General features: G+C 36.4%; 1 protein-coding gene across 2 annotated transcripts; it reads right to left on the minus strand.

The window, feature by feature from the left end:
- Nucleotides 1-2,503: 2,503 nt before the first annotated feature.
- LOC108215095 (BEL1-like homeodomain protein 2) lies at nucleotides 2,504-9,479 on the minus strand. 2 transcript variants are annotated; one of them, XM_017387437.2, is made up of 5 exons: nucleotides 8,993-9,479; nucleotides 7,250-8,639; nucleotides 6,060-6,448; nucleotides 4,638-4,698; nucleotides 2,504-3,244 (listed from the first exon to the last, which is right to left on the minus strand). In XM_017387437.2, the coding sequence occupies exons 2-5, from the start codon at nucleotides 8,435-8,437 to the stop codon at nucleotides 2,744-2,746; spliced, it is 2,139 nt and encodes a 712-aa protein (XP_017242926.1). In that variant the 5' UTR covers nucleotides 8,438-8,639; nucleotides 8,993-9,479; the 3' UTR covers nucleotides 2,504-2,743. The 2 variants fall into 2 exon arrangements, with proteins under 2 accessions (XP_017242926.1, XP_017242924.1); XM_017387435.2 differs by having other exon boundaries at nucleotides 7,250-8,643; nucleotides 8,993-9,451.
- Between the last annotated feature and the right edge of the window lie 2,017 nt (nucleotides 9,480-11,496).

Here is an 11,496-nt window from a genome sequence, read left to right on the forward strand (position 1 = left end):
CCGGTTTTCTTTTCGGACATTAAAGTTTTATTGTCTAAATTTCCCCGGTCATCTTGCATGTCCGATGGTTAGATAATAAGCTTTCTTGAATGAAAGAATTATCACGGTGAATTGCTGATTCTTCGTTGAGATTTATTCTCATTATCAAAAAAAAAAAAAAAAAAAAAAAAAAAAAAAAGATCTGCTGTTTACCCTTGCATATAAATTTTTGAAAATAATTTATTACACAAATACCACAGATAAATGATACAGTACTAATGTGCACATAAGATACTTGCTCATGTGGGTACTAACTTAATGCCACGTTGTACTGTACTCGTCTCACATGTTACTACAGTTAATCAATCACACTCGTACGTAGGTCAATATTTTGTACTAGTACTGCCATGGACCTTTTTACCACGTTAGAGTATACCCCTCCGTCTCAAATTATGTAACCCTGTTTGACTAGTATGGTATTTAAGAAATTAAAACTTAATTTAATTATAATTATTAGAATGAGATAGTGGGTGTTAAAATAAGTTTATTATATGAATGCCTGGTTGTAATAATCTTAAATTTATGTTATAAATGGATGGTTCATTCTTTTTGGGACATCTAAAAAAAGAAAGGTGGTCATATAAAATGAGATGGAGGTAGTAATAATTATATAAGGGTTTGTCTAGTGTGTGCCCATGTCACATGCTAAGCACTAAATTCCATAAGTTTGGTGGATTTTTATTGGTGTGGTTGGTGAATTTGTAGAGGAGTCCACCATTATAAAGAAGTGAAAGCCAATCAAAATCCACAATACTCATAGAATTTGGTGTTTAGTGCGTGCCCATACTAGCACACACTAGAAAAACCAATTATATAATGCTTCTTTCAATAACAATATATAAACAGGAAATGAATAAATGGCAAAACTGTAATTTTATGTATCCACTAACGAAATCATAAACAAGAAATGAACAAAAGGCGTTGTAGAAACTGTAATTTTTATATATTCACCGATGAAACCATGAAAGAGTGCGAGTTAAGTAATTAATGAACAAGATACCTAGTTACTCCATCTGTCCCTCTCATTTTTTTACGGTTACTATTTTGGGATGTTTTTTCCCATTTTTTTTATGTTACCATAAATATTAAGTTTTTCTCATCATTAATACACTCAGTATTTTCCACTACTATCTCATATCTAATAATAAAAACTACTATTACACCCACTACTTTCCTCCACTATCTCAAATTTATTATTAAATATTGATAGGTCCCACCACTTTACCCACTTTTCATCTAACTTTACTCATTTTTTATACATTGTTTTGATCTCCGTGTCCCCCTCCAATGTAAACAAACAATTGAGGGGGACGGAGGGAGTACATATAATGGACGGAAATCATCATGCCTGTCAAACGCAATAGCATGCGTTTTTTTTTTACAGGAAGACGTGTGATCATTATATAAGATACTCTCTCCGTCCCCTTTTACATGTCCACTTTCAAAAAAAAAATTGTCCCAAATTACTTGTCCACTTCTCTTTTCAAAGCAACTTTTTGTATGCTTTTTCAAAAAGTAACAACTTCTAATGTTTGACTAGCATATATATATACACAACTCTATCTAATTCATTACATTTATTAGGGATATGTATGAAAACAAGATATCCAACTACTCCCTCTGTCCCATTTTAACTGCCTTTTTAGAGAGATGCACACAAACCAATTTTTACATTTATTGAGGTGTTTATTTGAATATTTTTACCTAGCTACCCCTAATAAAGTCAAACTAAACTAATAGTTGTATTGCATAGAAAATATAAGCTGCATTAATGAAGGGTAAAATTGAAATTCACTTACCAAATAGTGCATGAAAACAAGAAAAAATCACTTATTTTGGGACAACAATCAAATTCTAAAAATTAAGGCTGTTAAAATGGGACGGAGGGAGTAACGTTTTCTTAAGATGCGTTTTTTTTCCAAAAGGGACAAGTAAAAGGGGACGGAGGGAGTATTTAAGCTAATAAATTTTGAGGGCGAGTTATTAAATTTTGAGATAGAATTATGGAAATGTAGAAGTGAATAGTTATGACTTATGCCGTCCTTAGAGCATATCTTTGCTTCTCAGGAAAAAACTAGGCGAAAATATAAATATTCATAATTGTGTTATATATATATAATCCCCAGTCCGGTTGATTCTGGATGCAACCCCTGAAAACAGTTAAAAATTTGACTTCAATAAATATTTTAGAAACATGGTGAGTTCTGGACTCATCCAGATTCATATTAATTATATCACCTGGAAAAAATATAATAGAATTTTGGTTCTATATTTCTTATCCTGCCAAAAAGTATATTTTATTAATTTATAATAAATAAGATGAACTATCAATTATAAGATTTAAGAAAAAAATTACAAATTTAACATGTATTAATATGCATAATACAAATAATTTTGCTGAAAAAAAAGAAGAAAAAAATGAGAATAAAATATCAAGACGGCTACTAATTACTACATGAGAATACATGCTCCAAAGAATAAAGTTTACCTACACCAGGGGGGAAGTATACATGTAACATCAAAATAATGTGCTATACAATTAACATACCTTGGCCATACTGCTTAATAGCTAGCTAGCTATGATTTTCTTAACAGAACAAAAATATAAAAAACGTAACCGAAAGAAAAATTTGAGGCGCGGGTGTAATTATAATTCTGAAATTGTAATACTAGGGTATAATAATATGAAATTAAGCGCAACTAATTAACAACCCTCAAAGTCTCTTACTGAAAAAGGATTCTTCTCGGGCATGTTCCCGACATGACGGAGCCCTAAAGTGAGGGACACGTCACCCGTGGCATTAGCCCCAAAGCTTATGAGCGTGGACCCCATATTATTACTATGATCCTCCGCATTTGGCGCGGCGGTGTATTCGGGGTCTCCGCGGCGGTGGCAGGTGACGGTGGAGAGGGGGGTGGTGGAGGCGGAGTAGAGGTGGCTGGGTGGTTGGTTTTCCGAGAAGGTGGTATTGATTGCGAGGAGTGAAGGGTCGCTTTCGGGGGCATTGATGGGCACTGTTGTGGAGGGAGGTGTGGATGTGAATGAAGGAGCAGTACTGGCAAGTGTAGAGGACTGCATTGGTGTCTGTGCATTTGTTTCGGTTTCTTCGTCTTCATCTCCCTCTTCTTTGCTTTCCTGCTGGTACATGTCTTCGACCATGGGTTTCCACAATCGAACCCGTGCATTTATGAACCAGTTCGATACCTGATCATCATTCATCGTCAATTAATTACACATGTTAGATATGCATGCTTTTATTTTCTACTACAATGATGATAAATAGTAGTATATCGGTTTTTTTTTGTGCGCGAACACGATCACACGCTAAATATTAAATTTTCTCGCATTAAGATTTATTTTGATTGATGTAGTTTTTATATATACGGAGAGTCCATCACTATTAAAAAATATTAATTAATCAAAATAAGTTAAATTTATAAAATTTAGTATTTAACATGTACACACAAGCTCATCAATGAAAAACCTTAAAATTACTTTCCTTCCCATTTGATTCTATACGTTTACTATTTAATACGCACCTAAATTTTTTATAAAATATGTTTTTATAACTTATTTTGTAGAGGTATTAAAATGCGTGCCGCTTCATGTGCGTATACAACTCAGGGCACGGAGAGAGTAGTAAATTTCAGTATAACAGGCCACAGTATAGTATTTGTGCATGTGTACATATGTTGGTGTTTTTGTTTTTACCCCACCTGTTTTCTTTACCCACTGCGATACTTACAGCAAGAAGGCTTTGTTAATTTCTTGTCTGGACTCCTTCGTTATAATTTCTTCTAATTCTAAAAGTAAGATTAGGGTGGAAATAGTTAGCTAAACCCCTGGCTAACCCTAATTGACATGTCAGGGAAATTACGAGCTTTATTACCCTCTTAGGCTACTACCCCTCATCAATCATGTGTTTTACAAACACCTAAATATAGTGTACAATCCAGTTCACACAAATTACACAAGAGACAATATTAATAAAATACAGTAAAATTTAATCTCTCGCTCTTCCTCTCTCTCACGTATCTATCTCTCGCGTATCTCTCTCTCTGGTCCTAGTACACATTTTATTCAGTGTCTTTTAAGACTTTAATGATTCGCATTGTGTGGTTGGATACTGTAGCAGAAAGAGAGAGGAAAGAAAGAATCAAACTTTCTACGTCTTATCTCCTACAGCCTCTGGTGTACTTGCATTTGCCTTGCTATTTCTATCGTTTTTTACACTGTTTCGGAATACATATCTCGAGTTAAAAAGAATGCCACACTCATAAATATCAAAGTAGGTAAAATTAAAGTTTTTGACTGCCATCTCACCATGCAGACAACAAATCCCACACAACTTCAATCCCCGATTCATGCAAATACCCCAACTGTATACTATCATTTTATCATCCATTGCATCTTTTTCACAACATTTTGTCACATAACCTTTTTAGTATATAAACAGATGCATGCAAATTCAGGAAAAGACACGGGGACACATTATTCTTAATTATTTTTTCCAATTTTTCAACATTAAAAAAAAAATATGTTAGAGTGCCTATTAAACATAATTTTAGTGAGAGAAATGCACATGCATAGCAAGTACCTGGTTTCTTGAGAGGCCAGTCTGCCGAGCCAAGAGATGTTTATCAGCATCGCTTGGATACCTGAGAAAGTGACCAGAAATTGACGTGAGATAGCTTGTATCTTTATGCATTCTCTCTATGTATAAAGACATGTACTCCCATAATGCTAGATCCCATTCAACCTCTCCCTCTCAAAAGTCGTGCAGATCTAAAAGACAAAGATCAGCTGCCTGCTTCTGATGATGCTGCGTAACACTTTCACAACTAAACGACAACTTCAGATCTACCTCTAAATCCTCTTTCCCTAATTATTTATTACTACTCACCTCCGCTAATCCCTAGATTTAGTTTATTGTAACACACATACAAATATTGTTACAACAAGTGAAAAGGGAGTACTTATTCATAGTCTTTTTCTGAATGCAAGCTGAGTTTCTTTTTTTCTTTTTCCTACTAAACATTCTCTAGATTATATTGAGAATTCAAAATCTCGACGCCTTGAACAAGAAATAAACAAGAATCAGATGTTTCAAAAAATTTGCACAGTAATATTGCTTTAAGGTTGTATAGTGCAGATACATGTGCCAAGACAGATGGTCAAGTGAGGACCCGAACACACACCCTATGGCAACAACATCATGACTCAAAGGAGGAAAATGGTTAGTTGATGAAAGACACTTTATCAGCTTTTCTACCAATGAGACAACGTCAAAGAACACTTTGCATTGTCCTTGTTACTTAATTCACTTAAACCTACAGTAAATTAATTTACGAGAAATAGTTTTGATCAAACATAGCAGTCAGTTGTCCACGTCAAAGGGGTTGTGTAAGTTCACTTTATATGACTCATATTGTACCAGGCCCAAAATTTTAGTACTGCATTTCTATCAGGCCATCAAAGCTTCACAGTAATTCCCTCAGTCATAAATCCAACCTTTTAGCAATACGAAAAGGATGCAGATTGTATACCAGTATGGCTACTTCTACGTAGCACTTTGCAATTTCTTTATGACGATCAAGTCCGATATGATTTATATTAAACGTATTGATGCGAGTAAAATACGTGAGTATATCTCACTCGAAAGCAGGATGATGGTGGAATAGGCTTGATATGGATAACAAACACAATAAAGCAGCACATACTATATATGGGAGAGAGTAGAGTACAAAAGAAGACGAAGAAATACTCCCTCCGTCCAACAGATAGTTGACGTTCACTGTTTTACGTATTTTGGAACTTTTATAAAATAGAGTTCCATAACGATTTTTAATCAATTTTTTGAATTAATATTTCAATATCAAATTTTTATTCAAAAAAATATTATGGAACTATAATTTATAGAAGCATCAAAATACGTAAGAAAAATGAACGTAAAGAACCTGCTCGGAGAAAGGGAACGTGGGAGAGAGAATAGAAAGTATAAAGAAGAAAAATGACGTACGGATGGAGAAAATGTTCGAAAAGCCAGGCTCTCAAAATGTTGACAGAACGTTCAGGCAAGCCTCTTTGGGGACGCCAAGCTTCTTGCTCTAACATGCCCCCCATTTGATGAAAAGCTCTTTGCTGTCTCAGGCTTTGCTCCAGCAGCTTCAGTCTCGGAGTTTCCCCTTTGGTGACTCCTGAAGTCCCTGCCGCGTCTTTCTCTCCAAGCAACTCACAGCTATGCTTAATCTGAGCCGCTATGGCATCCTTCAAGCACCTGAAATGCCGTGACATTGCTTTCTGAGCTAATGCTGTGTACGGCACCGCCGCGCCGTACCCCATCACCACATCGAATGAGTTCACCACCATTTGCATTTGTTGGCAATAATGACTGTACCTCCGATCCACCTGATATCATCAACACAATTATAAAAAAAATATACAATATTTTATCAATTTTTTTTAAAAATCCGATAACAATTTTTTAATTTTTTTTAAAAAAACTGGCCTTTCGGTTCTTGAAAGATGGAAGCTGGACAAGATATAACAAGAGGAAACGCGTGGATATCTCAAGGCAGAAACAGTGATCCGGATTGTCAAATAAATGGAAAAAACTAAGAAAAATTCTTGTTTTTCTTGCCTCTCTAATATTTGTTTTCCCAATGCAGCCAAGTGATCATTTGGACGTGTAGAATAATACAAAGCACAAATGATAAGAAAGAAACAGTCGTGATGTCAACTAAGAACACTGCTCGCTCACAGACACTTATAGAGAATCGAGATAGAGATAGATGGCAACAGTGTTGCTGCATTTTTAATTCACCACATTTCGGTACCCCTATAAACTCAGGAGACTAATTATCATTTTCTTCCGCAAGTTTTCACCAAACCAACATCCGAATATGTCGCATATTCTATAATGGAATAATGTATCGTGGAATATATGGAATTAATTAAAATAATCCTACACTCAATCAATGTGGAAAAATCTATTTCACCAGCCGGCAATTCTTTATAGTAGATGTTACGTAGCTAGCTAGACTTTTTTTATATGACAAGCTTGCTGGAGTTTTTATTTTTCCCGGCCAAACAAATTTAAAGTTGTTGTAGCAGTGAACTTTGATTTTTTATTCGGGAAAAGATTTAAATATTTGGTTTTTTAATTGTACTATGGCCGTTAAGAGAGAGAAAGAGAGAGAGTGGACATGCCTCGTCAAGCATGGATAGAAGTTTGACCTTCCTTCTCTGGTGCTCAATTCTATCGGAAGCCGATAGAGGAGGGGGATCTTTGGCGGAAGAAGTAGAAGTGCCAGCACCGGAGCTTCCGGTTGGATTCGGAGGCTTCGGGAACTTGTTCTTCTTGAATTGACCTCTTCCCACACTGCAGAACTCTTCCAATAATTCTTGTGCTGCCTTGACGTATTTTGATGTTCTCAAAACATTGACGACTCCGAGGGAAGAAGAGGACCTGAATCCGACATGATGAATCGGCTGGTTTTGAGCGCCAAGGACTACTTCCGTACCTTGTAATTGCAATGCTTGGTTATGAAATTGTGAATTCGTATTAGGCCCCCCTCCGCCTTGATTGAAAAATAACATTCCACCGCTTCCACCAGCATTCCTGAATTCTTCGGCCTTTGCGGCTTCCAAATGTTGTAGTGATGATGATAATGATAATGAGAGGCCTTGACCGTGGCCTTCGATGATCGGATGATGATGGGGAGTGAGTTGACCGGTTGTAGAGGTGCTTCCCGCATCATGACCAGTACTTCCAGGAGTACCCCAAGTGAATTGTTGTTGATGAGACGATGGCCCGAAAGCCCCTGGGCTATGAAAGCCTTGATGGAGAGAATTCGAAGTAGGATTCGGTGAGGGATTCGGAAGCAACATGTGGAGTGTGGAAGGAGGAGGCGAAGGCGACCTCGCGGATGACGGATTCATATGAAATAGCTGCATGGCTGCTGCTGCCGAGTCCGATGCATTAATGCTCGGTCCAATATGCTGTTGATTAACTATGTGACTGCTCTTATGTTCATTTCCAGTATACCAATTCTCATGACTCGGTCCCGTGGCTTCCCGGTGAAGATGAGACGAAGAAGGCCTCATAATGTGGCCGTGATAATTACCTGATATCTGCTGCTGCAATAATTCCGTGGCCGTGGCTGCACCGGATGGGAAATTGAACATCTCCGATAACAACCCAGCCGTCTGATCATATCCATGAAGCCCTCCCCCGGTCTCTTCCCCGCCTTCTTCATCCATCGCCACCAGCGGAGGCGGTGGCTCAAACCCTTGCCCTCTCAGGACCTTATCCCTCTGCTCTTCTTGCGATCTTTCGTACCCATTGGAGAAACTGAAGATACCGCCAGCAGCTTGGTGGTGATAATCTTGGGACATAGAATTGAACAACTTAAGAACCTACCTAATTATATCTCAGCTCCTCCTTTAATACTCGAGTAGTATTGTTGTATTGTATTATAAATCATAGATAACCGCGAGATATTGCCAGTCGGTGGTCGGCCTAATTCCTTAAACTTCTGCAACTCCTTTCCAACAACCTTAATTACCTGATTAAAGTGTAGATCGGCTTCCGTATCTGCTGCCTCAATATACAAAAACAACGAAATTAATCACTCATTTCAACACACATAACTAATGGTGTATGTGTAATATACACATCAGAAAACAGCAGTGGTAACAAAAACAATCAAAGTAGCTGCTAGGTGCTAGTATTGATATCGAAAAGTAGACATGATGATAATGAAAGAGCGATGTAAAAGAGAAAGAAGGCATGGATGGATGAGAGCTTTTCTCAATTTTATTTTTCTAATTTTAATAAATTTTTGGTGCTTTTCTTTTAGGTGGTTGAAGGTAGCAAGTAGCTTTAGGAATTAAATTGAGGGTGTTTGAAAAGTTGAAGCTTTTACAGGCTTTAAACAAGTATGCATATACCTGTTTAATTAGCAGCTAGAGTGGCTGCAGCTTGCAGGTGATAAAGGACGACTCCACTGCAAACCAAACCCTCTCTTTCTCTTTCTTTGCTTTCACAAGAGAGTGATTATTATTCGAGAAATATCTTCTTGTCTCTTGTTGTTGTGTTTGTTTTCTCTCCTCTCTCCCTCCCTATTATGTCTCTTTGCTTTTTCTCTGCCTGCTGCTGCGCCTCTCTGACCACTCCCTTGAGTGTCGTCTACAATCGTCTTCCAAAAACAAGATATATACAAACACCGACTGTATTTTTATATGACTATTTTATGTGTATCTATACATCCCTTGTTGTTCTCTTCCTGTGCATAACACACAAAAGAAGTGGGAGAGAAAGAGAGAGAGAGAGAGGAGGTGGGGAGAGAGAGAAAGAGAAATAGGAGGAGGAGAAGAAGTCACTATTATGCTACACATATGTTTAACAATATTCTAAAATTTCTTCAGTTTGACAATACAAACTTAAAAAAGGACTTGTATTATTGATAAATCTCATTATGCTACAGCTGCAACCTACAATGACAACAATAGCCTCGCTTGATAAGACAATATAACAACTTTGTTCAGTCCTCTTAATCACATTTCCTAAACAAAAACTACACTTCTCGATACGTCTATCATTGCAAATCTATTGGTACTAGCTACCACCTAGTAGTCATTACAATTCCTATCATTACTGTAATCATGCTTAATCATTGTTCAGCTATCTTTCACAAATTATTTTCGTTGCAGACTACTACTAGTACTCCCTCCGTCCCCTGAGTTGTATATATTGGGGGACGGGGACGCGGCACGGACTTTAATGCTCCTGTAGAGTGTAGTTGTGTAATTTATTTTTGAAATTTTCTTTTTCTGAATTAAAATTTGGATGTTATATTTTTATTCAGAAAAAGAAAATCTCAAAAATAAATTACGGAACTATGTTTTATAAGAGCATTGAAATGCGTGTCGAGCAGTTGAAAAGAAACGTATACAATTAAATGGGACAGAGGGAGTAGTATTTACCTACATGTTTTGGTGTTAGGTGACAATGCAAGTTAGAATTTTAACAATACCCAACAACAAATAATACTCCCTCCGTCCTCTCATTTGTTTACATGGGCGGACGGGAGCTCGGCACGCAGTCTAATGCTCTCATAAATGTAGTTTGATAAATTATTTTAAATATTTTTTTATTTTGAATAAAAGTTTAGTGTTTAATATTTTATACAAAAAAGAAAAAAATAATAAAAATAAGTTATGAAACTATATTTTATGCGCTTTAAAATACGTGCCGAGCAGTGTAAAAAAAACTGTAAAAGATGAGAGGGACGCGTGGAGGGTGTAATAATAAATAAAATGCATTTATGAAATTTTGTACGAATGTAAAATAAAACTCTGGAACACATCAGTATAATAAAAATGGAGAATTACACAGTACCAAACAATTTTATAAATAATTTGTGTGCTAGTAGCCTAGTACTTATAGTACTGACCAACGTATTTGATGAGCAGAATCATATTAGCTAGGGTTTGAAATAGGTTATAGTATCTGATGATACAATAGACTGAGAGAAGAGAGCTCAGTGATTAGAAGGCTGAAGTGATGACAACGTTAATTTTGCATCCGACACGTGTGTACTAGTTAGGTTTAATAGGAGGTGGCACCTCAAGTCTGAAAAGAACACACAACTGATTTGGTTGTGCCGCTGCATTTTTCAGGGACGCATAAGCTACCAATATCATGCATATGTACATTTTTATCAATACATAGTAGTGCTAGGTGCTCAAAATTAGGTACAAATTTGATATGATAATTGATGTGGAACGTTTTAATTGAGGTTGTTGATATGAATACAGGGATCCATTCCAATTAAAACCTACCACATGTCGATCATGTACAAAATTTTGTACACCAAGCATTTTTCCTATCATATATCGATATATTATAATCATCCCGACGTCTAGAAATTCAAATTAGTTTCCACGTAATACACAACATGGAGGAAATTTTTTAGTGATTCACTTGAAAAATAAGAGTCAAATGACACAAACTGACCGCTAACTGAGATTTTGATTCGTTTTAATCAATCACTTATCTAAAAAACACATTCCGTCAGAGTCAGATAAAAAGTGATGATCAACACTGATGACATGATTGTAAGCTATTTACTGATGCTTACGCGGATTGTAACGGCAATCTTTCAAATATATTTATATATACATGTTGAATATGTATATTATTATATTAGGATTCTTCGTATATAATAGCCAATTCTTGTATATTTTTCAATACGAGTCTAATTCATTTCATATGCAGCCTTCAAATAATATGATATTCGAAAGCCCCATGTAAATGAGTTCCGCAAGATCGTCTCGAGTTTTAGAGGACAATTACGTTTGTGATTGCAGGGGAAAAAAAGGCATAGATGTACACCTCTTGATCTTTGGGAAAATCCCGGTCGGAGGTTTCCACATGTTGCCAACTATAAGAA

Source organism: Daucus carota, chromosome 3 (genome assembly GCF_001625215.2).
Source record: "Daucus carota subsp. sativus chromosome 3, DH1 v3.0, whole genome shotgun sequence".
Classification (NCBI taxonomy): Eukaryota; Viridiplantae; Streptophyta; class Magnoliopsida; order Apiales; family Apiaceae; genus Daucus; species Daucus carota.